Raw genomic sequence first — 26468 nt, 5'->3', positions numbered from 1 at the left:
TTCTGAAACATTGAAAATGCGATCCTTATAGATTGCGCGTGGTAATGCTAATTATTTTAATATAAATCGTATCTGTAATTTTAAGGCAAATTAAATTTAGCGACTTAAACAACTGTATCCTATTTCTACTATACCAATTTTATTCTAACTTTACCTCGTCCTTGTCATCCGTGGACACCATACGTCATCTAGATACTTATCTTTTTTGTACGCCGTTTTTCCATGTGACCATTGTCGGCATATTGTCAGCTCTGTGTTTAAAACCCTTCGTCCATGTGTATCCTTTACCAGAATCTTCAAGTATTCTTCTTAGATCTTTTCCAACTCTTCTACATTCTCGCCCCTCCTCGTTACATGATCCAGGCTCTCATATCGTGTTTCACAGAATCCGTATCTCTTGTTTTGTTTCGCTTTCCGATGTTTGCTGCCTAATTCCTCGTTACGGGATGATGGAATATGAATATTATGAAAAAATGATCTATAGTCAGTCAGAAAATTCTACACACGCCTTTTAAACATAAAATATTATAGCGAAAACGTTTATGCCATTTTATTTTGCTTTTCAATACATACATCGCATAGTTATAATACAGAGATGGCGGCTTTTAAAGCTACTAAGAAGAAATAAATAATTGAACGGGGCAAGTCGGTCGTCGCTCGATCACGTTCGAGCTTCGAGACTTCGAGCAACGATTTCTTCCATCTCCTTACTCGTGTATCTACTTAAATAACAAAATATATATAAAGATATAATTATTAAATTATTAAAAAAATAATACAAATTGCTCGTGTACAATCGTCGAATGTGATTTTGTACCTTTCGGCGTAATTTCCTTATTTCAACTAACGCGTTGAATAACGAGTCGTAAATACGAATATAAATATAAAATAGTCCTCGATTAAAATTTTAACTCGACTTCCTTCGAAAGCGGTTTCTTTCACGCATATTCCACTTGCGTTTCTATGAATCGCTGAAACTCTTCTTCTGATTTAACATCGTCTCGATATTTCGATGAATTCTAGCGATTTGCAATTTCTTCGAAGGATCTCTGTCTTCTATGTAAACGTTCCCGCTGATTTCCGGCCAATCGGACACCACAGGAGTCTCCCTTTTTCGATCTGCAAAAAAAGAAAGATGTATTACCTATATTGTTCGAGTTATTAGTTACAGTTCGAGCTATTAGATTAAAATGACACAGCCTGTACAATGTGCTTAGCAACGACATAACTGAAAATGAAATTTGTAGGCTTTGAGCTATCGGTACAGTAGAAATACTTGCTTCATGTACTTTTTACCGCTAAAGACGTACAAACGAAGTTCAAAAATTCGCCGCACGGTGACAATTGTGTCGCTCACAATGATTGCAACATCACGAAAGTGTAACAGTTCGGAGCATTCAAACTCGTTTTCCTTATAATTGTGATTTTTTTAGTTACGTCGTTGTTGCAGCAAATGAGCGATATATGTAGATGGTAGGAGTAGATTCTTGTTAATTGATCAATTAATGTATATTATAAAATTAGACAACCACAAAACTACAACTTAAATAAATGTATGAATCACATTACACGTAACAATTGTTCACAGACTTGAAAAGCCTGAGCACTTGGACATACGAATCTGACTGTTTTAATAAATACCGATGGCATTGCCAATAAAGACGACAAATAGGAAAGAACGCAAGTCGAGCTATCTCTGTACTACGATATATTCCCATTGAACATTTTCATGAACGTATTCTATCGCCCACTAGCGACGAAAGTGACTCAGGTTGAGAACGTATGTTTTCCAGAAGAAACGATAAATTGTTTCTGGACATATTGAAACTGAATTATCGAAATGACTACACGTTTAAAGCAAGATCGGATAGAACACACGTTCGTATGAATCTTTTTCATTACTTTTGTGCCTTCTGTTCACTCCTGTTTTGAAGCGAGTCCCGTTTGTTATAATACACCCTATAGAATACAGCACAATGTCACGCGAACAGCATATATTTTCATCTTACTTTTCAATCATATAGCATTTTTAGGTACATAGAGAAACGAAGAGGATTTTTAAAGATGACAATACAATTTAAAACCGAACAAGCCGATTCAAAGAATTTACTTACCTAAGAGTTTCTCGAGATACTGGCACCTTGTTTCGGGATCACCAGGGTTCATTGGTGCGCCGGCAACCAGTTCGGCTAGTTCCGCCTTGACCATTAAATTTAATCGAGCCGAGATCTCTTCTAGACCCACTGAAAATATCGAACGGTCTTTACTCTACACGAGCTTCAACAACAAATTTAGTTTAGTCTTTGTATATTTTATATTTCTACATAATCTGTACAATTTGGCAAATTTTAGCACATTCTCATAAATGCGTAAAAATCTAATCGTATCCATTTTGCATTGCCATCGAGTAATTTATTTATAGTTATTATTAATTCCCAATTTTCTTACCATAATTTTCAAACCATAATTATTTTCCTTATGAATAAACGAACTTTCAATTATATATTAAGAACAGCAAAGTAAATATAAAGTACAGTCGTATAATTTTTATAAATTAAATATCACATTATTTATTCTATTTATGATTTTTACGCAATGAGGATGAAGAGGTTCGAGTCAACGTCGATGTTGTAGTTTAACAATTTTTAATTTACTATCATTGCTACGAAATTCGACGTTTACGAAATCCAGTAATTTAGGACACTGATCATTTAAGTTATTGTTCATTGATAATCTAGTGGTGCAAGTTGAAACGATCGTATCGCCTGCCCAAGGATGGAATGCGAGTTGAACGACTATGGAATGCAGTTCTGCTTTCTCAAGGCCCCATGGGATGAATCTAACGATAGTCTCGCTCCGGTCTGAAGTCATGTTTCTCTCCCCATGAAGAAAAGCCCGACTAGTCACAGGTCGAAGAACTATTCAGTTAGAAAAATGAATGCCTGACCTGGCATGCCTTTTCTAACAGGTATTTTCTCAAATTCTACCTTTTGAAATTTAATTCATATACACTTTGTTACACCATCGACTCGTAATTAACACCGACAGAGACGATTCAGGGGAATTTAAATAATTTTTCCAGCTTGGACTAAGCATTAAGATCGTAAGAGGTAATCGTGAAATTGTGGGTCGCTTTTTACACGTAGCAATGATATCAAATGGGATTGAAAGACTCATATAAATGGAAGTGCTACTTTTAAAAGCGTTCCTATAAAAATCATTAAAATTAATTATTAATTATTAAGAAATAAGAAAGTGAAATTGTGTAAGAATCGTCGCTATAATTATACTGCGTGAATGCGAGAATTACTTTTATACTTGTGCAGCAATGCAAATCGCTTTGCGAAGGTCCGTGTTGGAGAATTATCGTTAATTTGCTACGATTAAGGAACATCGTTAGGGGGATCAGGTAATGGACTCTAACAAAAGAGGCGGGCTATCCTCAGTCCCCTTTAGTAGGCAGAACCAGCAATAAAACGGTACCGAATGCACGACCATTCGCTTGTATTACCAATCCGTTAGTGAGAATGCCGACAATACCTTCTGATTCCAATTGAGGAACATGTCAAGCACAATTACATTAGCCAGCGATATCCTTGCGAATTCGTTCGACTGAGATTCAACGCGAAAGCCACGTTTCAATGATTCTCCGTCGAATACCACTTTTTTTTTTATCATCGATAATCAACTTATGATTTATATTTTTAACTTTTATTCTTGTAAACCTCCATTTACACGAACGGATTGCCACTTTCCCGGTCACTTCTCGGTAAAGTAATACTACGATTGTTACATCGATACAATAGATTACACGAAACATTATGCGTTTGACCGTAGAATTAACAGCGTCGTACCGGCATCGAAGTCAAAGAGTAGTGGTTCATTCATACCGACTCGTGTGACGATTCAAAGGTTTTCCACAAATGTCCACTAGTGATGGGATTAAGTGTACACCAGGTGCTTCCTTTTTTTTGTTTCTTTAGCGAAGATCGTTAGTAGCTTGTCAGATTTGCGCTAGAATCGGGACGCTTATTACCTGCTTCGTTCAGGTTTGGAAACAGGTAGGAGAAAATAAGAAAGAAACGAAATTGCCCGGAAAATAGTTCTTTGCCTACGCGATCGTCGAACATCTTGGTTTTAAAAAGATGTACGTTTCAACTGCTACAGCTGCAGTCTATCATACTTTGCCGGAAGACAATAGACAAATTTTCGTCAACTTGAATGACCATTTTGCTAAATTACTTGAATAAATTTTAGCGTTCACACAGGGCAAGATACTATATTGTTTGCTACTTGCTTCCTATATCGGCCGTGTCTGAACGAGCTCATTGCGATGTTCATACGTCGATGACATACGTGGAATTACAAGGATACCTGGTGCTTTGTCAATAACGTTCGTAAAAAGATCGAAGGGATCGAACGGATCGATTCTATCGCTAGATAGTACGCTTCCTCGGGAAGCGTGGGTGGCAGCAAGATGGGGAAGAGGAAAAGGGGAAAAGGGGGTATCGGGAAGAATAGAGGGGACAAGAGAGGGTTCCGGCGTTGATGAGTTCTGCGTAACGCTCGTTATGCAAATGCGGGTAGTAACATCGTACAAACGTTCATTGTAGATTGTAGATCATAACACCATTCGAATTTCTCTCTTTTCTGTACACGTACACTGCCGCTCATAAATATACGGACACCAGGATTACTTTGCAGCAACAGCGTATGAATTTTACGAATTTCGTACAAAGTGTAGAAATTAATGCCGAATTGGTAATTAGAAGCAACATTTGCTACTTTTTCTTTACGGAATCATCAGAATATAAATCTAAATCACACATTAGAAGATATTGAAATAATATATTTTAATTATAATTACATATTCTCCAATATTCACTGTATGTATATTTGATATTTAAGCGATATAAGAGTATAATATAATATTTAATATAACACCTGTACGTTATAAGTAGCTATAGCGATTACGAAGAATCAAATCGATTCAAGTATGATTTAACTGTAATTTTATAATTAAAATACGTCCTGTCACGAAATAAGCTAACGTCCGGATATTTTTGAGCGAGGATGTACATCCAGTGATGGATTGCCGAGTACTTTTGAAACACTTCGAATCGTATTCAATGCCATAAAATTTCTAAAAGTCTTGGAAGTTGTGGAAGTCATAAAAGTCTTGGAATTTATTGGAAATCTTTGAAAGTTCAAAAGATCGATTTGCAAAATTTAGAGGGGATTGCAAGACTTTCGAGACTTGCAAGATTTCCAGGAATTTTGAGGTATCGAACCCTATTCGGAAGTGAATTTCGACGATCTCAAAAAATATGAGTGTGCGTCGTATTCGTCGAGACGTACAGTCGATGAGCTGCGATCGATCTCGAATACGCGTGCAACCTCTCGTTTGTGAACATCGTAACGGCGATTTGCGAACATTGCCCGTTTACAGCTTTACAGTACTGGACGAACCGTAAGGAATTTAAAGCAGCTGGGTCACGCGATTTCGTACGCGGTGTTATTTCAACGTTTCGAAAAATCTGAACAGCCTTCCGACTGCCTTTCCCGCCTTCGTGCTGCTCAATGACGCGAACAATCAGCTGCAACATCACCGAACAAATGAAAAACCTTCGATTTTACAGTTCCATATTAATTCTTATAGTTGCAAATAAATTTAGTATAGAATTAATATAATTCGCATCGAAGCAATGTTTGATATTTGTAACGTGGTTAAATAACTTATTTATGCGCAATATTTGTAAACCTATTTATTATAAGGGAAGTTTAATTCTCAAAGAAGTGGCGAACGTTTATCTCGAAATCTGGAATACGTCGCCACCTAGACAAACCTGGTTGATTGTCATAAGACGTTTTCCTTGAAACAGAACAAGCTTTATTTGGAACATTTTTCCAAATAATGTACAGTTTAGGAGGTATTTGCGTGGATCGATTGAAAATCGATTAAAACCTTGTATGTATATTAAATAATTCTTTCGAAAATCTAATATCGTTGAATGAGAGATTTTTCTAAATGTTGGCATGCCATGCTGATTGATAAAAACGATACGTAAATGTAGGTATCGGGCTTGTTACGATTAAAGCCAATCCTTACACTGGCTTCGATTCGATGAAACCAAATGTACCCAATTAAAGGCACGTATCTCGCGAGTGATATGTATAATCATTGATGACATAAGTTGGTAAATGAGTACAAAGAGAACGCGGAACGGAGCATCACGAAAGAAATGAGAAGCATCGGATACCGGGACGTCATATCCGGGCGTGATAGATCGAGCCAAGGTGAGCAGAGGTCGTGAGCGGCCCTCTAATGAAGAAAATCTGTCTTGCATTTTAAAGGACTTCTTATCCCCCTCCAAGGAAACATATAACAATCCTTCGGAATCGAATGTAACAAAATACCAGAACGCAAAATATTACCTACTACTAATGCTTAGTACACTCAATAGTAGTAGTAATACACTCGGTAGTAGTGTACTACACACGGCAGGTAATATTTCCAGGTATAATTATATAAATATAGGTCGTTCACAGCTTTATTAAAAAGTTACGGTAAAAAATACAAAATACCAACAGGAATACCGACTAGATCTTCATATCAACAGGAACATTGACCATGACTATTAATAGCTAATGATTATGTTGATTGTAAATCTATTCTTGTCTTATAGCACCGAAACCACAAGTCCATTCCTTCCGTACTTCGTGCTTTTATTACAACTTTTTGATAAAGCTTTGTTTAGCCTACGTTTATACGACATTTTCTGCTTCGTTACACCCATAAAATACAGTGACAGGGTTCGGCTGGCATTCACGTGGACACCACGTGATATATATTTCTCATAGGAATTCAGAGTGATTCGTTTAGCAACTTTCAAATTGCAAAAGATCTCTTCTTCCGACAGCGCCCTTGACGGGGAACTCAATTTTCCTACTGTGCAATCGTATTTCATAAGGCTTCGTTTCTATGCGTAAGCAACAATAGATAAACGTAATTAATAATAAATAGGAAAGCAAAGTTAAGCAGAGATTTTGATTCGTCCATTACATTGTAACGAGTATGTTGCTTTGAATATTCTATTTATTTTCGTAAATTGTGCGCATTCGATGCATCTTCGCATCTCGAAATTTCCCATAAACGCAGGAAAATCCGCAGTCCAGCGATTACTGATAACAAGTTGAATTCTTACCAGGCTCGAAGTTTTTCTTCATCCGACGCCACTGTCTCGCGTATACCAAAGCCGAGCATCCTGCGACCAGAAAAAAGAGAATACAGGCACACACTGCAAGGATCAGCGCGACCGTTTGCCAGTCCCACAGAATTCTCTCCTTGGAAGTAGCTGCGCTCCTTGGATAAGGAGACTCGTTCAATACCTAGAATTTCGTTGTAGAATGAACGTTCCATTCGTTAATGAACAAGCTCCGGATACACAGAGTGTATCACAACATGTGGGAGCCATTTCAGGAATGGACAGACGGCATAAAAACAATGAATGACTTTCTTTATTGTTTCTCGTGCCCACTGCTGAAATGGATGTCACGCGTTGTGACACACCCTGTCACTAGTCTTTCTTATCACTTGTCTTTCAACGTGGTGAATTCAGCTAAGTGGATAACTGGACATGGATGGGAAAAGGATAGATGGAATTCTAATAACCAACTTAATACCGTAGACCTTATACCTGGTTCTTCGTTTTCGATTGGATATCTGCCTGCGAATTGTCAGCAAAATCCTTCGACTCTTGCCGAATCTGTTGCTGGTCCAGGTCGGGGAACCTCCATAACATCTTCGAGGTAACCGCTTCGAGGCTCCTTTGGCCGGTTTCCGGTCGTTTCCTGGTCGAGAGGAAAGACCAGTCGAGCTCGAGAGCGGAGAGCGGTCCGCAAATAGCATCCTTGTAAATGGCGCAGGGACTCAAAGTGAATTCAGGAGCGCATCTGGTGCAAGGCCAACAGGTGGCACGCTCGACCGACCAAAATTCGAAACCCGGTTTACAGACCGGATATCGGGGAGCGGATGTCGAGCAGCCAGCCTTGCGAAGACCGACCAATAGCAGCAACACGGCAAACAGATATGCCCGATTAGGCTCCCGAGGCATCACCTAAAACAGTTTCCACGCTTGTTACCTGTCAACCAATTCCTTAATCACTAGAGCAATGATAACGAATTGCAAAGTCCTCGGTTAACATGCATTTCTAATTTTTATCGGTTGTAAAATCTCTCAACAAGATACTCGGAGTCTAAGTGTTTTCCATCTCGTTAGAATTTGATCGCAGTCAGTTGCCTTAAATGTATAAATCTGTAATCCTAGAAATTGAACTGTAAACTTAAAAAAGAGCACCCTTAAGCGAGGGAGGAACAGTAAACAGCAAATAGCAATAAATAGGATAATTGATAAAAACCTAGCAAATAATTATCATGTGTTTGAATTTAAATGGCAGTAAAGGAAGTAATATACAGGCTCGTTTTAATCGGTCCACGCAAATATCCCCTAAACTGTACGATATTCGGATATTCGAAGGAACGTTTCAAATAAAACTTGTTCTGTTTCAAGGGGGACGTCTTATGACCACTACCAGACTTGTCCAGGTGGAGGGGTTCTCGAGATCTCAAGGTGACCTTTGGTTTCTTAAATGGAACTACACATTGTTTTTTATACACCGTTCTGGATGCAGTATTTAATTCTCTAAAAAAGACTATTAAGCCACTTCTGTCCGAAATCAAAAGTTATAGAATTTCCTTTATAATTTTAATTGATAAATATTTATTAAGAAGATACTTTTTGCATCAAGAGATATGAAAACAAAATATTGATTATAACATTGATGCAGTAATTATAACGATTATATGTATATAACTATCGTAATCATATAAATAATTCCAATTTATATTAATTTTATTGACTCTATATATGTAGAAGAAAAGTGAAACGAAAGATAAAACATTCGTGAGGACAAAAATGTATTTTTTAAACAACTCGTTGAAACAATCGGGCGTGTAAAGTGGCCATTTAACCGGCAAAACCGGCCAGACCGTTTCCACTTCCGGCTCGTTTGCGATGTAATTACATCCGTAGTTGTATCCCGAGCGGGGTATAGTCATGAGTATGCGTACGCACGCGTATTAGAATAGTTTTGACATGAATCAATTGACCGCGATTTGGTTGTGATTTTGCTGCGATTTTTCTTTAATATTAGTATATACATATACATGCATATGTATCATGACTAATCGTTAACGACAAATATACTGTAATCGGTAAAACGTGTTTCGCAACAACTGTACATTTTAATAACATTAGTTCGTATGGATTGTCCTCCAACGTCAACAATCTACACATTAATTAATTCGTAAATGTTCAGTATTCCAAATTAAAGAAAATTAAATAAAAGGTATAGTAGTAGTAGATTTCGAATTACAATTAAGGTTCGATTCAATCGGTCATCGGATGAATGAAATGATTAGAAATAGAAAATTGTGTCGCTCAAATAGAAAGCGTAACGTTCTATCCGAGGCGAAGGTTTCTCCCGGGCTATTTAAAATTTGATGCGCGCGCTTCTACCAATCGTACTTCTCGATTGCGTGGCAAACATACGCAGTTCGCGTACTAGAATCACGGCAACACAAAACGGCTATACACCGTAGATCTCGATACTTTGGTCAAGTTCTTTGACAAAAGTTAAGGGCTAACGTAAAGATTTATAATGCATAACCCTAATAACAAATTCGTAGTTAACTACTCAAATTATTCAATATTAAGTAATCATAATTTGAATCGCCTATAATATAGAACTCACTTTATCAATATTAAATGTAACATATGTATTACATTTACCTCGAAAATAATTTCTGAACACGGTATAATTTTATTAAATATTTATAATTTAATTAATAGGCTACGAACTGTACTATCGTTATGAGATTTTACTGTTGTTTGCATTTTATGAACTTATAAATAAATTTATATAATTTAATAATTTTGCACTGTCTTCCAATATAAAATAAAATTTGATTCAACCAATCAATATCTATATCAATTCTTCAGTATTAGTATCGTAATAACTGCTATTAACATATATTATACGACCATTCATAAATCTCATTGACATTCTCTACGTTCGCTGTGTCATTGAATACGCGCATAAAAGTCAACTAAGCCATTTCGCTATATTTTACATCTTATCGCAAATGCACTTTAAATTAGATCTTCCAACGCTTTTTAGTTTTATTTGTTTTATAATTATAATCTTGATATAAAATCGTAATACGTAAAAATGTGAAATAATTTAAGTATAATCTTTATTCAATTTAAAGTAACTTGTTGATAGATTTATCTTTGATAATTATGTGCATCATAATACAAACTAATAAGTATATATGAATTACTATAAGATATGCTCGTCATACCAAATATTAGATCAACTATCATCAAACAAATAGTATACTACTAAAATTTTACAAATAAATGTAGTACCTACAACGAAAAGTGTAGTAAGTCGAATCAAAAAATGACTAGAAGTGAACATATTTTATCAAATTAGAATAATACTTAAAGAAATACATACTGACAGTTCATTTATATAAAGAAATGTATGTCTATATAATGATACATACGCTGCCTTCGATAAATGCAGGCCTGTCATGACGCAATCCAATCGATGTATCCAAGATCGATCACCGGGAGAGAAACCGACAAAACATCCAGGATACACAAAATATCATTGAACTTTCCATTCGAACGACATCACGATTGATTTATTTAGACTAAGTTCTACGAGTCCTAAGCCTTCTTAGAATCAAAGTTAACAAAAATCCTTTTTCCGCATATTGGAATACAAATAGAGAAAGGCGGTATTTCAAAAAATCTCCACTGCCACGAAATAGACGCGCACCGCCCGCCGACCACAATACAACTGACTAGACTGGTTATTCTAATTTCCGCCCACGATCCTCCCTTAGAAAGAGAACGCGTTCATGAGAAAGAGATGTTGAAAGGAAAGAGATACGGAAAGAAACTTAGAGCTGAAAGAAGATGAAAGAAGACAGAGGGAGCCACGCGGTGAAACACAAAAAAAGAAAAGTAGCGATGGCTTCAAACGTCGCTACCTATCGTTGACAGTACAGTTTTGTAGTAAAAAGATTATGTTTCGCTAACTCGAAATGTATGATCATCGCTAATTATTATATCGCTTATTATTAAGAACATAATGAAATCCGAAATATATTAAATGTATTTAAATATATTAAATGACATGTTGATTAAATTCTAATATATTTCACTTTATTTACTTTAACTTAATTACACATATAATATATCTAATATACTTGTCATTTCTTTCTAACATGTAATATAAAATATATAAAATATATGAACAAAATTAAATATTGTAACTTATAACTATATAACTTAAGATCAATGACATTTCGTATATATATACATATAAGGTACATATATATATATATATATATATATATATATATATATATATATATATACACCTTAAATGTAATTTTGACAATCTCATTGAAAAAATTTTAACACAACTTTATCAAATTTTAATGAATTCCTTTAATATATATGTTATTACACAAGTTTTGCATAAATGTTTTTTTCTAATATTTATATCAAAGAACTTCTGAAATTTTTTATATTTGTCAAGGAAAAATGTTAATTTCAAATTTTAAAGGTAAAGAATATAATGTAGAAAATATAATACACATGATAATAATAATACATACATACAAAATCTTAATTGAAGTTTATCAAGTTAATAGTTATACAATATTTATATACATATGTTAATGATTTTAATTCGTGTTTAATTTTTTTAGTCAGAAAGTCGACATTCGGTTAGTTTATAAGTATATAAGTACATTAAATTTGTTAGATACCATTAAATTATTTACAAAAAAATATTTATCTAACTCGCTATAAAAAAAGATAGTCTTTTACTTTCGCGCCATCTTGAATTACTGAGCGATTGTCTTCTAAGAAAACAGTGATAGTCTAGTTATGAAAGCTGAAACTAAAATAAAACAAAGCCTCGGTAGGATAACGCTTTAAGATATGATGTCTTAACATTAAACTGGATATTGATTTTCCTTTAAATAACTTTTAACTTGTTACATTTATTAAAAACAATTCCGAAGTTCAAACATTGAATGTCAATAAGATTTTATCTAGTTAATAATTTTCTAACATAAGTATCAAAACTTCGAGCTATTTATATATCTAATTCTTCCTAATATTTTATTGATATAGAATTCCATATTCAATAATGTGAAAATAAAATTAAGGAAATTCTAACCTTAAAATTGAATTTCATACATTCATGAAACAAATGGAAGTTATTATTTATTATTTTTAAATTATTAGTATATGACACTTTTATACTAAATTTTATTCATAATTGTCTTTGTTAATATAAATATGACCTTAAGTAACCTTAACACTTTAAATTCAATATAATTTTCAAATTAATACTACTAGTTTTCTTAACGTTTAAATGTTTAAATTAATGAGATCAAAACATTTTGATTTATGATGTGTTAATAAAAATTTAAATACATTTGCAGATTTCTCTAAGGAGGCATCGACAAAGCAAGCAACCTTAACAGTTGGTGTGATTTTCATTGCTTCGTTATCAGCATTATTTTATGCTTATACTAGTTTTCCAGAACTTACCGAGTAAGAAAAAATTGTAATAAACTTTTATATAAAGAAATATTTTAATTTATTATATTACAGAGATGAGCGACAGTACATGAAATTGCCATTACATATTGAAGAAGCTAAAAGTTTGGGTAAACTTCTCGGACGATATAAAGATCTTTATTATTTTCAAGTGCTTGCTGGATTATTTATTACATATGTTTTGTATCCTTCAATATTAAATCTTTTAATTTCAGAATAATTCATAAACTTTAAGAATATGCTATTTCATATTTATCTAAGTAACATTCTACATTTCACATATAATATTATATTCAATTATTTTTAAATGTTAACATATAAGTGTTTAAAAGTATATTTTATAGGATAACCCTTAACATAGATTTAGCTTACAAACTTTTGCTATTCCAGGTTCTATTTTCCTTTCAATCCTTTCTGGTTTTCTTTTCCCCTTTCCTTTAGCTTTGTTATTAGTATGCAGTTGCAGCGCAATAGGAGCGTCACTTTGCTACTTTCTTTCTTCACTTTTGGGACGTAGATTACTTTTTAAATATTTCCCAGAAAAAGCAAGGGAATGGACGTTAACAGTAAAGAAGCACAAAGACCACCTCTTTAATTATATGCTATTTCTTCGAATAACTCCATTACTACCAAATTGGTTTATAAATTTAGCCAGTCCTGTAATTGGAGTGCCTCTTGTACCATTTGCTTTAGGCACATTTTTTGGAGTTGCTCCACCATCTTTTGTTGCTATTCAAGCAGGTCAAACATTACAAAACTTAACTTCATCTTCTGACGCATGGTCGTGGAATAGCATTATAATATTATGTATATTTGCTGTATTATCATTAGTACCTGTTTTATTTAAACAAAAACTACAACAAAAATATGATTAAACTTTAGGGAAGAAATTTTGAACAGATTTATTTATTTAAAGAAATATGTGCTTTATTTTAATATTTAAAACTTAAAGCAAACTAAGTTGTTTTTAAAAAATTCAGTTCCAATAAACAAAATTTTTTGTTTAATATTATTACACTGTTATATAAAGTCTTAAATACAATTGGATTTCTTTTTCTTTTTTTTTCTAATTGTAACTTAATTTGTATCAATTCCATATGTTGATATTTTTTCTATTTTTTATACTGTAATATCATGCATTTATTAATAAATTACAACTTTGCAAAATGAGCACAAATTTAGATTGTTATTTCGTAAATATTAATGTATTGTTTTATGTAAAATCAGTTGTATGTTTTTCACAAAAGCAGTTATTTGGAAAATTGTTTAAAGGGAAAGGGATAACAATAAAACCAATTATACTAGTGAAAAATTTTTGTAGTGGAAACATAGTTATATAAAATTAATTTAATTGAAAGAGTAATTCAGCAGAACGAAGTCATATAACTAATGGTAATACTAGTTGAATTCAAAGCTGGAAGGCTGACTGGTCGCCAATACCACCAGTTGTACCATACTAAAAGAGAAACATAGTTTTTGAAAGTATCTTGTTTAATGTATCAATTATGATATATGTAATATTCAAAACATTAATTTAAATTAATGGACACTCATTTCTGTTAATGTTAGACACTGTCAAGAATAAAGTAGACAGTTTAAATAATAAAACATATGTTCATCAATTTCTTTAACTGATTATAAATTAAGATACTTACAAGCTTTTCCAGCAGATAATAGCACTATGATGGACTCGCAAGATGCACTACATTCTGGACTTGCTATCATTTTTATCAATCTTGCACCAGCTGTACACCTTATCATTATATTACTACATTCAGGATTTGGCTAAAGTTTTAGAAATAGTATTTATTAAAGAAGTTATTCTGCAAGCAATATGCTTAATTCCAACATAACATTATTTTTAACATCTATTGTCAATTAAAATAATACAGCAGACATATATTGAAATATTACAGCTATTTTGTAATGCTTCTTGCAACAAACATTTTGAATATTACTATTTACGCAATAATTAATTTTATTATTATATTGATGTTCTTTATGAAGCAATATTTCATGCAAACCAAAAGCTTTTAATAAAATAACATCTTACTAAAGAGTAAGGTGGAGAGTTTGGTTCATCAAAAATAATAAATCTTTCTGTGCTTTGTTCCCACCAATTTGGTGTATCAACAGGTTTTGGAAATAACTTTCTCAAAATTCTTCCTGTTGTCATGCTATTAATTCTCCATGTAATATGATTATTTAAATTTTTGGAACGATTTAAATCCATATTTTTTTCCATAATATCTTGAATATCTCTAAAATGTTAAAGCTTTTATTTACAAACTTTTGTTTAAGGCACCTTAGTATTTTTGTTTATATATGATACCTGTAAGTTTTATTGTTAGAAAATACTCTCATGGCATCTTTCTTAAATACTCCTGGATTTTGCCACAATAATTGTTGTATATCTTCCATATAAACTTGAGATAAATTTTCTGTTTTTGTATAAGGAATGCCAAGATTAAAAGATCTAGATATATGATGGCTACTTAAATCAGGTACAAAATGTACAACACTACAGGGCCAACAATCCATATCATTTACATAAAAATACGGATTTTCTAATATGCACCATTCATCATATAATTCTAAAAGACAAAAGTATAAAAACATATATGTAATTAAATAAATCAAGTAAGAACAATATGAAATTTTAATGAAAAACTATTATTAAAATCAATTATTGTGAATGTTATATAAATTGAGATTTAAGAAATAACTACTGATGTCTTATATTCCAATATATATTTATTGTATATCATTTTTTTTTTTGTAATTTACATGTTTTGTATATATATACTACTATATTTTTATAAAGAATTTTTTATTAAATTCTATAACCATAATGAATGATCTAATGATAATAAAATATAAAAAATTTAATAAGAATTTAAAATAAATATTTTCAAGCCGCCGCTAATGAAATTGTTAATAAAATATAGTATGTTTAACATAAATTGTAATATCAACATACCAGATAAAGAGGGATAATGTTGAATTATTGGTACAGCTATTTTTCTAAGTAATTTTAAGCCTGGATAGATGGAATTCTGTAAATTCCTCAATAGCATCACACCTAAGAACTTCTTATCAAAGGATATAAAACATATAATTATTATAAATAATAATGTAACCATACTTTTCATGAAGAAACGAAAATTAACTTTCTTCTTTTTCTTCTCAAGAGTACGAAAGGAATTTTGTAAAGCTTTATTGATTTCATTTTCCGTAATATCATTTTCGCGTGCAAATTGACGAATCTTTTTCAACTGTTTTTTATATACCTCCAAATCAACCATTTTTTAAGAAACAAAATAAAAATGATAAATGAGAATTAACATTTATTGGAATCGATAATATATAAAGGCATATATATATATATACATATATATATACATATATATATCGTGTAATTTACAACATTTTAATAAACATTCACATAGCAACTAAAAGTATGTATATATACATCGTAATCCATTACAAATTACAAAATGAAGTAAATATACACTAGATCGGCAAATCTATATTTAAACACAGCTGCGCTCTCTATCGGGAGATTGTTAAACTATTTATGATACTAAAATGAAAATAATATATAAGGATGCAAAGTCTATCCTATATACTCGTCTGTGACATGGCCATTGACTAAATACATTTATTAACTATTTGACTAAATACATTATACATTGACTATTAATCTGACATAATATGCAATTTTGTGTCTTACGTCAAAGATGCTTCTTGTTTCGATCTACACATGAACACATGTAGGATAATTATATTGCCAAAATAAGTATGAATGGTACGTTATTCATGTCAGCATTATGTTAAATTTGTTAATACGCACGCACACATGTGTTGTACGTAATACAGATACTTAAGTGTTTTAGTCGCTATAGAATTAATTTCAATCGTAAAGATTACTGCATAATTTTTTAAATTCCATTAATAAATAGATTTTGTTAAACAAATTATGGTAATGGTAGATGGCAGTATCATCTGTTCTTGTCGCGCAATATTGCGTTCTTTGTCCTATAGACAAATCATGTGCTGACATCTATTAAAGACGGAAGGAACACCGACTTGGAGAATGTGAGGACAGATAGCACCACATGATTTGTCCGTAAACGAAGAACGCAAGATTGCGCTGCAAAGACAGACTACATGAATGGTCCTACACCGAGAGGGATTATCTTATTTTCAATATATGTAATAATTAAGTATTACACTTATATAAATATCAATATACTTTATTCTAATTATTATAACTACATAAACAATGTGTTTTACTTGAACTACTTATTTGTTTTTGCTTTTTCAGTTTCTGCAGGAGTATCGACATATAATTTCTTATATAATTTTTCATATTCCACCTTAAGTTTCTCTCTTTCTGCAAAATATTTTGGATATCTAGCTTTTTCAATTGGATCCCAAAAATCCATTACAGAATCTGGTGGTATTACAAAACGTCCATGGCATATACCACCTGGGCTATTAGGAAATTTTGATGGATCAGGATGCATATTCTCATATAATTCTTCTTCACCTTCTAATAGTAGTTTTTTAGCTATGCGAGCATCTGGTATATTCCGATTCTTATCAAAACGTTGTCTTAATAAAATTGCGTTATATCTAAATCAAAAGAATATATAATAATGAATATTTATTCAAAACTCAAGTATTAAAACTTAAAATAAACAGTTACACCTGTATATAATAAAAGTAGATAATTATAATATGTTAAAAATAATTCAAAACATAAATTTATTAAATCTTCAAAAGTAGGTCTATTAGAAGTAACAGCTTATTTCATATTATTAATTTAATTAATTTAATCAATTTTATATAAATAATAATAGTAATAAAATTCATAACAAAATTATATAACAAGACAAGTGAAACTATGTACACAATGTATGATATCCTGAAAAACTATGATAGCAGTACGATCAAAATTTATGTTTTTTCATTAATATTTTGACACTAATTGGTAATAAATAATATTTGATATAAAAAATAATGGTTTTCTATACTACTAGATTTAATTTAAACATATTTTTACCTAAATTCGTGTCTTTTAATATTCTGATCTTCTAACGCACGTAAAGCGCGTTTATAAAGACTACATACTTTTCTAGTATGACTAATGAAAGGTGATGGTAGTTGGGCCATTACTATTTAGATTCGATATTAATTCACTTAGATATTGGTATTGTTCTGTTTATTTTAAAATTACTTAACCAATTCGAGGACTATCTGTTCCTTAGTCATGAACTATATGATGCAACTGAACTACAGATAGTATTATGGGATTATAAAAATCGTAATGATCACAAATTGCCCTGTTACTAATTATTTTTAATGATTATTATTATATTACAAAATTGTAGTAATAATAATCTTTATAAAAGGGCTATAAAATATAAAATTATAAAAAAATATAAAAAAATATAAAATTTGTTGAATCATGAGAAAAGTACAAGCAATGTTAATATAATTCTTTTTTTATTTTTTATTTATTGTTTTTCGCATTTTGTTTCACTATTATATTGTGATTTACATTAGCATATATTTATTTCAAATTTATTAAATATTAGATATTATTATCAGCATATGAATTTTTTATGTATTAAAGTATAGTAAGCACATCGAAAGGAAATGTTATTTTATAGCGTAAGAAAGCTAAAATGATTATAGTAAAATTCAAATAATATATGTAATCTGAAATAGAAAAATATTACAAATAGAATGCTTCCGGTTAAACAGCGCGACGGAAGTCTAGTTAATCACAAAGAATGGCGATTGTCGTTTTATTTACGTTACGGGTTCTTTATTTTTCAGCATACTTAACGACTAATTTTTAAGACGCGACAAGGACCTTAGCCTTTTCAACAATTAAAGAAACTTTCAATCACATAGTTGTGCGATGAACTCAAGACTTACAATTTGCTTTAAGCAGCAATATTTGTGGCAAAAATCTTTAAAATTCGAATTAACCAAAGAATCCAACCTTCAATTTTCTCAAATAAGTAAATCATTTCAGTTTCACTAAAAAATTTGATCGTAATATTAAAGCACAATTTTATATAATTTATTTTCTTTTATGTACCTTGTTTACTTAATTCACGAATTAACAGTAAAAATAAATGTAACCATTAATTTAATCTTATTTAACTATTAAATAAATTTCCAGTATTTATATTACGAATCAAGCTTGAAATTTTCATCCAATATAAAGATTTGATTTAGTCATCAAATTAAGAACATAGGATCGAGTTTCCAATATTGACATTGTTTACTTCTTCGAACGATTTTCAACGGACGAAATGGTGCCGACGATGCCGCCTGATTCGCATAAAATTTCGCTGAAGATCATTGAAGCGATAAAACAACATCCAGTTTTATATAGTGCTGAAGTGAAAGGTTCTTCTATTAAACTTCAGGAATTTCGGCAGAAGGTTTGGAAGAGGATTTCGGATGAACTTGGTCTTGATCGTACGAACTCCTTTTCTTCTTTCACTGTTTTCGGATAATTTTGTATGTTCGTTAATATATCATCGCTATACAATATTTCTACTGCCAAAATGTTTTCTTTAATTTTTCTACATAGTTTGGAAAATTATATACATGTTAATTTCGTTTTATTAATTTTATTGTGTAAATACTGCGAAAGTTTAAGTAATAAAACGAAATTTAAATAATATTTATTTACAAAAACATGGGTAGAAGTATGTATAATAACCAGTATTAATTTCAAATTTATATTTAAATGAATATTACTGCAGTACTTAAAAGATAATATAACATTTAATGGAATATGTGGTTATTCATTGCGTTAAAACGTTTTATTTTATTTTATACAATATTTATTTTGATATCTATGAAAAAATATGAATTTATACATCTGTAATATTTTTTGTTTCTTGTAAGTTTGAAGTTTTTTGAACCTACGTTTATTTGCATTTATAAATTAGAATTTTAAAATTTACTGTTATAAAGTGATATGTATATAGATATAATTATTATGTTTTTAGCCACCTGGGTGAGATTAAGATGGAAAAATTTAAGGGATACTTACTGCCGTATACTTAAATATAAGAATAGAACGGAAAAAGGAGTTCGTAGGAAAAAATGGATTTTTGAAGATCATCTTAGTTTCTTAAAGTTTCCGTAAGAATAATATGTAAATTCTTAATGATTTTCTATATAATAATAATAATTTTACCAAGCTTACGTGATATATATTCTATTTATTAATTTTATACTGTTTAACTTTATTTAATACTCAAGCAAAATGATTAAATATCAGCAAAAGTATTTATTTAGGTATGAATCGGATTATCAACCTCAAAGTATAGAATTAACTGAAGACTACATTCAGGATATAAATGCAGGTGGAATTAGTTCTGAAGGTCTTTTAGAACAATTAGAAGATCGTAATGATGAAGATTATAGTGAATATTTAGAAGTTTTGGAAGAAACGACTGCAGATCCAGTGTTGAATCGTGATTCTATGGAATTAAATGATAATGGTGATAACGTAGTAAAAAGTATAGAAGTAGGAAATGCAATGCATCATGATGTTGATTCATATGCTCAGCAAATTCAATCAAAATATAGAAAAATAAGACCGAAAAAAGTGAAAATTGAATCATTGGAAGTGCCTGCAACCTACAGTATCTTAAAAACTTCACCTTTTAAAAATAAAACAATTGATACACCAATATTTGTTAGTGCACCGGCCGCAAATAATTCTGTAAAGAATTCCTCTAAAATAGAAGTAAGTTGCAATTTTCGAAACTAGTATGTATTTCCTAATTGCAATTTATTATTCTTTAATTCAATATATGTTTCAGGATACACAAAATAATTATGACCAAGTCTACCTAGCTCCTGAAGGAAAAAGTAGTATAGAGCTCTTTTTTGACAGTATGGCACAAACTGTCAAGCGACTCCCTCCAAAAGCTCAAGCCGATATTAAAATGAATATTTGTAAAATTGTAACAGAAGCAGAACTTAAGTATTCTGGACGTAACACACCCCAAAGTACTCAACAATTTATAGCACCACCTGGAATGATTCCTAAATTGGTTCTCATTCCATGTAACATGATTGATGGACAAAATAACAAAGGTTGATTATTTCTAAGAATAATTATTTCTCCTGAAAGAATTATCGTTATTTATTCTAAATTATGAAATTGGTTTCTTCTATCATAAAAGAATGCAACACACAACAACTGAAGAATATTAAACTAAGAAAGTAGATTAAATAAAAATGATTTTTGTATTCAGAACTGTGTTTTATCTTTATATAACACATTGAAAGAAATACTATATACATAAATGCTGTCGTTATATTTTAAGCTGTTGTTATATATAAATATAGTTATTTTAATAGAACCATTGTCGTCTTAAAATTTTCCATTTATACCCGTATCTTAACAAAAGTTTCTTAGTAAATTATCAAATATGTATGTGTAAATGTAATCTTTGAATGCATATAATGTATCAAAATAATTAAAAAATAAATGGTATCTATAGATATATATGTATACACATAATGCACGTATAATATATTATACGTGATATCATTTATTTTTATGCAATACATTTATCATTCATACGATAATTGTAAATATAAGAAAAAGAAATGACAACTTTATCTCTTGTTTTACAAATTCATACATGTATTCATTCTATAAATAATTTTACTATTGTAATTATGGTGTATCATAATCTAATTCTATTAATTTGTCAGTGTATTTAATATATCAAATTTGCAATATATTATTTATAATATATTCTAACTGAAATAATAATAGATTTTTAATATTAAATCAATTTATATACAAAGAAAATTACAACAACTTATTGAATATAATTTGCGACAGAATGAGATTTATTAACAAAGATGCGTTTTTTATCTTAATTTGGTTTTGATGAAATGACGGTATTTCATAAAAAAGAGTTATCTAATTTTTCAGTGTTTATTGAAATGTTATCGTTTGTAAGAAATTTTATATAGTTATGAGATTACCGGTTAACGGAACAGTAGCAGGAAAATTTTAGTTTGAATTAAATCGTATGTGTAAGCTCTTAGCAGTTATAAAAATGTTGCCTTCTTTTGTTAAATTGCAAGTACAAAATAATTTTCTACAAAGATGTGTGTTCTCACAAGCAAAAAGAACTTATTCAAAAAAGGTAACATGGTAAACAATAATATTGAGGTTAATAATTTAAGTTATTTGTTTTGATTTTGTGCGATTTATATTTATTTTCTTCCATTGTATGTTATTTATTACAATCCACATTCACTTAACTGTTTGAGAACATTTAATAATTTACAAAATCAGCTATTGGTTAACAAGCCTTATTATACACACATTTTTCATCTGCACGAAATTTGTAAAACTTACTACATTTCTAAAAAAGGTATCGATATTGTTAATAAAATTGCGATATGAATGTAATAAAAGAACAAAACGTTAGATTAAATAAGAAAAAATATTTGTTTTATTAATGTATATTTATTAATTTTTAATCGTTAAAGTGACAATGTTTCAGAATAAAAGAAAATTATTCTAATGTCAGTAGCTGTAACATTATTTTATTATCAGTATCATTAAAATATTTATACGAATAAACTAGAAGTTATAAATTCATGTTCATGAACATCTTCTTCAGTACTCATACTACATTGTAAACTTCTGCAGTACATATTCTAAAATAAATGAAAATTTGTCTGCATTTGTTCTACCCTTCTGGAAACTCGTACCCCACTCAATTAATAATTGTTAGACTATTACTATTTGTTTAATATTATTACTACTAATTTATTGAAATTCAGAAACTAATCAATTTAGTATTATTACTACTAATAGTATTACTAGTTGTTAGAATTTGAACATGAAACAGTACAATTTGAATATGAAATAAACTCATTTGTATTAAAACTTCCCTTATTTTATTACTTTTACATTGCTAATCTAAACTCAGTTCATTCTTCAAAATTATCGTTTCATAATTGATGCAACTTGATTTGATGCGAACTTTAACATTACATTATAAAAATAAATATGCAAAGATAATGTCAATGACCTTGGAATAATCTTCAAGAAGATTCCATAGAAATGATAATAATTCAGATTTTTAATTTAAATAAGTTGCTCTGCATATAAGTAGTTCAGAATAATAATCATGTAACTCCCATCATTATTAATTTTTTTAATAAATATCACAAGGTCCTTGTATCGAATGAGAAAATAAATTTGTTAATGTTAAACAAGGAATTGCTTTTTTAACCAAATAAAACAACTTTTTAATTCTTTTCAAAATATATAAATTGTAAATATAGTATTATATAATAGAATTTTTTCAATATGTGTACATGTAATTTTAAGCTGTATGACATTCATCAATTTTGTATATCTGATTGTAATGCCAATTTAATAAAAGATGATAAGAGAAACATAATATAACATTTTCTCAAATTTATATTAATCCATGTAATTTCTCAGGATACTCCAGATAAAATTGTACCAACTAAAAAAGATTCTAACACCATAGTACCAAAAACACTTAAAAAAGGTTTGGCATCGATAAGAGAATCTCTTGTTGTGAAGGATGTTGACGATATATTAGCTGAATGGATGGGTCGGCCACAAATAGTTCCAAAAGTTTGTGATGTTGTAATAATTGGAGGTGGGATAATGGGCAGTTCTATAGCATATTGGTTGAGAAACCGAGTTCATTCAGATTATTTCAAAGTTGTAGTAATAGAGAGAGATCCTACGGTACGTTCTTCAGAAATTATATTTTACAGTTGCAGTATAAAAATAATTTAGAAATTATGTTCTACAGTTTAAGTGAATATAATAACATGAATATAATATCCAGTTTCATAAAAATTAGTGGGCTCGTTCTGAAAGATTGAAATTTATTCAGTTGAATTTACCAAAAAAAGATCTAATCAAATAAAGAAATTATTTAATAAGTAAATGTACATTTTATTTTCAGTATACTACAGCGTCAACAGTTCTTTCTTGTGGAGGTTTACGTCAACAATTTTCTCTGAAAGAAAATATTGAAATGTCTCTTTTTGGTGCAGAATTTTTACGTAACATCGATGAATATTTAGGCATTATAGGAGAACCCGCAATTGATCCATATTTCCATCCATATGGTTATTTAACATTAGCATCTGAGCAAAGTGCTCAAATATTAATAGAAAATTCTAAATTACAAAATTTCCTTGGAGCAAAAAATATTATATTATCAGCTGCTAAATTGAAAAGTATGTTTCCTTGGATAAATACAGAAGGTATCGAACTAGGTTGTTTAGGATTAGAAAAAGAGGGTTGGTTTGACCCGTGGGTTCTTCTTTCTGCTTTTAAAAAGAAAGCACTACAATTGGGAGCAAGATATATTTATGGTGAAGCGCAAGGATTTACTTATAAAGACAAAGAAAACATTGGTCAAGTGAATGGATTGATTGTAAGGCTTAATTTCGTTAAAGTAATATATTAATTATCACTCCAATTTTTGATATTCAGTATTATATTTACATTACTGCTAAAAAGTATCCAGATGTTTGTTTATTTTTTATGCAATTTTATTACAGTTCCTCAAGAAATAATTGTATATTAATAAATAATGACTACATTCAATATTATTATTTCATTATAGTAGTACATTAAAACTGGTTTTAAATAACTAATACATATGGAGTGACATAATTTCACTGAGTGCAAAAATTTATATCTATTTATATATATTTTAGCATACTTTTGTATTTATTTTATTTTTATTCTATTAGTATTTAACAGTTAATCTCTTTTTATTTTTTATTAGGTAAGAACCAAAGAGGGTGAAATACATAATATGCAATTTGCTTTAGCCATTGTGGCTGCTGGAGCTTTTAGTGGACAAGTAGTTGACAAATTGGATAATGTTCAAACAGAAAATGGATTAGAGAAAATATATTTACCTGTTGAACCAAGGTAATCATAATTTCATGTGGTGAATAAGTTTGAATAAGTATGAAATGTAAGTTTATATTAATGCTATTATTATTTATTAATATAAATCCAACACAAATATTGTTGGTGTTATAGGAAAAGATTTGTTTATTGCGTTCATTGTCCTGATGGACCAAGTTTAAATACCCCATTATTGATAGATAATACTGGAACATTTCTTAGGTAAACATTATTCATAAATAAATAAAAGTTGTTTCTAGAAACTAATATTTTGAAACTTGTGTTTACTACTAATTAAGTATCAATATTTATTTTAGAAGAGAAGGTCTGGCAGGTACGTATATTTGTGGAAGATCACCAGAGGAATCCGAAGAACCTAGTACTGAAGATTTAAGTATTGATTATGATTTCTTTGAAGAAAAAGTTTGGCCTATACTCGCACACAGAGTCCCAGTTTTTGAAAAATTAAAGGTTTGTGTTTGATTTACACATAATAGAAATATGATATAAATACACTGATATGTATTAGGTTGTCCGAAAAGTGTCTTTCTTTCGCAAACGTGTTTTTTATAACAGTGCACCTTCATATAAACATGAAACCAAGTCTGTGAAATGTCGCGGTGTTTATCTCAACATAACAAAATGGATCATACGTAATTCGACAAAATAATATAAAACAAAAAACACTGTGCGTCTATTATTTCCTCATAAACGAAAGATACTTTTCGGACAACCTAATATATTGCAGTTATACATACGAATAAATTGATAACATTTGTATTATTACTCAAATTACTTAAATTAAATTATTTACTTTAATAGCTTTTGAAATGCAATTTTTTATACTATTTTTGCAGTTAAAGTCTTCTTGGGCAGGATATTATGAGTTCAATACTTTTGATCAAAATGGAATAATTGGACAACATCCATATTATCGGAATTTATACTTTGCAACTGGATTTAGTGGACATGGAATTCAACAGGCACCCGCAGTAGGTAGAGCAATTTCAGAACTAATTATTGATGGAGAATATAAAACGCTTGACCTATCGAATCTTGACTTTAATAGAATTCTTTTTGGTAAACCTGCATATGAAAAGAACATTATTTAAAATATATGCATTTAATTGTAATAAAAATTTATTATGTATGTATATAATAATTTTAATAACAGAATACAAATAGTATTTTATGTATTTTACAATATACATAATAATATTTATAGAGATTAACTTTAAAATTTAGATTTATTTAAATTGATTTGTAGATAAATATGTTTAATACAGAAAAAAATTGGTCTTAAACTCATCAAATATTATAATCTGTATTAATTAGTCTATTTTGTTTTATTTAATATTTGTTATTATAATTAATGTTTTATTTTAAAGGATGATTTATAAATAAGTATTTAGATAGTTAAAAGTGTACATATGATGTCAATAAAAAATATGTAATGATCTTTAATAATTCCAATGTCAAATTCCAAAATAAAATCTTGTAAGAATTTGACAGCCACACTATAGAATGTAAAATTCTATGTATTTACTACTACTACCACGTGCTGAAAGATATTCGTCTCATTATGCTGTACATTGTAAAATAGATTGTTATTACTGTAAATAAATAATAATTATGGGGAAAGACCATCACCGCCCGTGCAAAAATATTACTATTTATATCAGTATTATGAAATATCAGTATTTTGTATTTTTTTTCTATAATCTACATGTGCAAACTAGCCTACAAATAACTTAAGATTCTAACAAAGATAA

The 26468-nt window shown here is 30.1% G+C and overlaps 6 protein-coding genes across 12 annotated transcripts; 3 read left to right on the top strand and 3 right to left on the bottom strand.

Moving 5' to 3' along the window:
- Nucleotides 1-535: 535 nt before the first annotated feature.
- wgn (Tumor necrosis factor receptor superfamily member wengen) lies at nt 536-10987 on the bottom strand. The gene is made up of 5 exons (XM_069130575.1): nt 10631-10987; nt 7698-8117; nt 7206-7389; nt 2115-2243; nt 536-1119 (listed from the first exon to the last, which is right to left on the bottom strand). The coding sequence occupies exons 2-5, from the start codon at nt 8112-8114 to the stop codon at nt 962-964; spliced, it is 888 nt and encodes a 295-aa protein (XP_068986676.1). The 5' UTR covers nt 8115-8117; nt 10631-10987; the 3' UTR covers nt 536-961.
- Nucleotides 10988-11916: 929 nt separating this feature from the next.
- On the top strand, nt 11917-13972 carry stas (Transmembrane protein stas). Its single transcript, XM_069130627.1, has 4 exons — nt 11917-12063; nt 12593-12704; nt 12765-12893; nt 13078-13972. Exons 1-4 carry the CDS (start codon nt 12030-12032, stop codon nt 13583-13585), a joined length of 783 nt encoding a protein of 260 aa, XP_068986728.1. The 5' UTR covers nt 11917-12029; the 3' UTR covers nt 13586-13972.
- LOC138188643 (uncharacterized) lies at nt 13078-16201 on the bottom strand. Of its 4 annotated transcripts, XM_069130623.1 has the most exons (6): nt 15856-16196; nt 15691-15792; nt 15043-15304; nt 14764-14971; nt 14366-14495; nt 13078-14166 (listed from the first exon to the last, which is right to left on the bottom strand). In XM_069130623.1, exons 1-6 carry the CDS (start codon nt 16013-16015, stop codon nt 14075-14077), a joined length of 954 nt encoding a protein of 317 aa, XP_068986724.1. In that variant the 5' UTR covers nt 16016-16196; the 3' UTR covers nt 13078-14074. The 4 variants fall into 4 exon arrangements, with proteins under 4 accessions (XP_068986724.1, XP_068986725.1, XP_068986723.1 ...); XM_069130624.1 differs by having other exon boundaries at nt 13078-13564; nt 15691-16197; XM_069130622.1 differs by having other exon boundaries at nt 15691-16195.
- Nucleotides 16202-16945: 744 nt separating this feature from the next.
- On the bottom strand, nt 16946-18017 carry ND-B22 (NADH dehydrogenase (ubiquinone) B22 subunit). Its single transcript, XM_069130621.1, has 2 exons — nt 17779-18017; nt 16946-17348 (listed from the first exon to the last, which is right to left on the bottom strand). Exons 1-2 carry the CDS (start codon nt 17886-17888, stop codon nt 17012-17014), a joined length of 447 nt encoding a protein of 148 aa, XP_068986722.1. The 5' UTR covers nt 17889-18017; the 3' UTR covers nt 16946-17011.
- Nucleotides 18018-18498: 481 nt separating this feature from the next.
- Nucleotides 18499-21118, top strand: LOC138188667 (uncharacterized). 2 transcript variants are annotated; one of them, XM_069130650.1, is made up of 4 exons: nt 18499-19211; nt 19751-19886; nt 20043-20496; nt 20573-21118. In XM_069130650.1, exons 1-4 carry the CDS (start codon nt 19043-19045, stop codon nt 20852-20854), a joined length of 1041 nt encoding a protein of 346 aa, XP_068986751.1. In that variant the 5' UTR covers nt 18499-19042; the 3' UTR covers nt 20855-21118. The 2 variants fall into 2 exon arrangements, with proteins under 2 accessions (XP_068986751.1, XP_068986752.1); XM_069130651.1 differs by lacking the exon at nt 18499-19211 and adding an exon at nt 19306-19444.
- Nucleotides 21119-21654: 536 nt separating this feature from the next.
- Nucleotides 21655-25928, top strand: LOC138188821 (FAD-dependent oxidoreductase domain-containing protein 1). 3 transcript variants are annotated; one of them, XM_069130943.1, is made up of 7 exons: nt 21655-21800; nt 23236-23511; nt 23735-24211; nt 24569-24717; nt 24832-24918; nt 25014-25167; nt 25554-25928. In XM_069130943.1, exons 2-7 carry the CDS (start codon nt 23368-23370, stop codon nt 25806-25808), a joined length of 1266 nt encoding a protein of 421 aa, XP_068987044.1. In that variant the 5' UTR covers nt 21655-21800; nt 23236-23367; the 3' UTR covers nt 25809-25928. The 3 variants fall into 3 exon arrangements, with proteins under 3 accessions (XP_068987044.1, XP_068987043.1, XP_068987042.1); XM_069130942.1 differs by having other exon boundaries at nt 21682-21945; XM_069130941.1 differs by having other exon boundaries at nt 21684-21919.
- The last annotated feature ends 540 nt before the right edge of the window (nt 25929-26468 follow it).

This window comes from Bombus flavifrons, chromosome 17, assembly GCF_040668555.2.
Source record: "Bombus flavifrons isolate JBK064 chromosome 17, iyBomFlav1_principal, whole genome shotgun sequence".
NCBI classification, from domain to species: domain Eukaryota; kingdom Metazoa; phylum Arthropoda; class Insecta; order Hymenoptera; family Apidae; genus Bombus; species Bombus flavifrons.
Note: the sequence above shows the minus strand (reverse complement) of the source record. Positions and strands in the feature narration are given on the sequence as shown.

What these genes read in the sequence shown, in the direction of transcription:
- wgn (XM_069130575.1), bottom strand. Translation starts at nt 8,114, where the DNA reads ATGCCTCGGGAGCCTAATCGGGCATATCTGTTTGCCGTGTTGCTGCTA. An exon ending in AATCGAAAACGAAGAACCAG is followed by an intron (nt 7,390 to 7,697) that starts GTATAAGGTCTA and finishes ACGAAATTCTAG; the next exon opens with GTATTGAACGAGTCTCCTTA. An exon ending in GTATCTCGAGAAACTCTTAG is followed by an intron (nt 1,120 to 2,114) that starts GTAAGTAAATTC and finishes CTTTTTTTGCAG; the next exon opens with ATCGAAAAAGGGAGACTCCT.
- stas (XM_069130627.1), top strand. Translation starts at nt 12,030, where the DNA reads ATGAAAGCTGAAACTAAAATAAAACAAAGCCTCG. An exon ending in TAAAATAAAACAAAGCCTCG is followed by an intron (nt 12,064 to 12,592) that starts GTAGGATAACGC and finishes ATACATTTGCAG; the next exon opens with ATTTCTCTAAGGAGGCATCG. An exon ending in AGTTTTCCAGAACTTACCGA is followed by an intron (nt 12,705 to 12,764) that starts GTAAGAAAAAAT and finishes ATTATATTACAG; the next exon opens with AGATGAGCGACAGTACATGA.
- LOC138188643 (XM_069130622.1), bottom strand. Translation starts at nt 16,015, where the DNA reads ATGGTTGATTTGGAGGTATATAAAAAACAGTTGAAAAAGATTCGTCAA. An exon ending in ACATTATCCCTCTTTATCTG is followed by an intron (nt 15,305 to 15,690) that starts GTATGTTGATAT and finishes TTTGTCTTTTAG; the next exon opens with AATTATATGATGAATGGTGC. An exon ending in ACTCTCCACCTTACTCTTTA is followed by an intron (nt 14,496 to 14,763) that starts GTAAGATGTTAT and finishes CTAAAACTTTAG; the next exon opens with CCAAATCCTGAATGTAGTAA.
- ND-B22 (XM_069130621.1), bottom strand. Translation starts at nt 17,888, where the DNA reads ATGGCCCAACTACCATCACCTTTCATTAGTCATACTAGAAAAGTATGT. An exon ending in ATTAAAAGACACGAATTTAG is followed by an intron (nt 17,349 to 17,778) that starts GTAAAAATATGT and finishes CTTTTGATTTAG; the next exon opens with ATATAACGCAATTTTATTAA.
- LOC138188667 (XM_069130650.1), top strand. Translation starts at nt 19,043, where the DNA reads ATGGTGCCGACGATGCCGCCTGATTCGCATAAAATTTCGCTGAAGATC. An exon ending in GGATGAACTTGGTCTTGATC is followed by an intron (nt 19,212 to 19,750) that starts GTACGAACTCCT and finishes TTATGTTTTTAG; the next exon opens with CCACCTGGGTGAGATTAAGA. An exon ending in CTTAGTTTCTTAAAGTTTCC is followed by an intron (nt 19,887 to 20,042) that starts GTAAGAATAATA and finishes GTATTTATTTAG; the next exon opens with GTATGAATCGGATTATCAAC.
- LOC138188821 (XM_069130941.1), top strand. Translation starts at nt 21,803, where the DNA reads ATGTGTAAGCTCTTAGCAGTTATAAAAATGTTGCCTTCTTTTGTTAAA. An exon ending in AAAGAACTTATTCAAAAAAG is followed by an intron (nt 21,920 to 23,235) that starts GTAACATGGTAA and finishes GTAATTTCTCAG; the next exon opens with GATACTCCAGATAAAATTGT. An exon ending in GTCAAGTGAATGGATTGATT is followed by an intron (nt 24,212 to 24,568) that starts GTAAGGCTTAAT and finishes ATTTTTTATTAG; the next exon opens with GTAAGAACCAAAGAGGGTGA.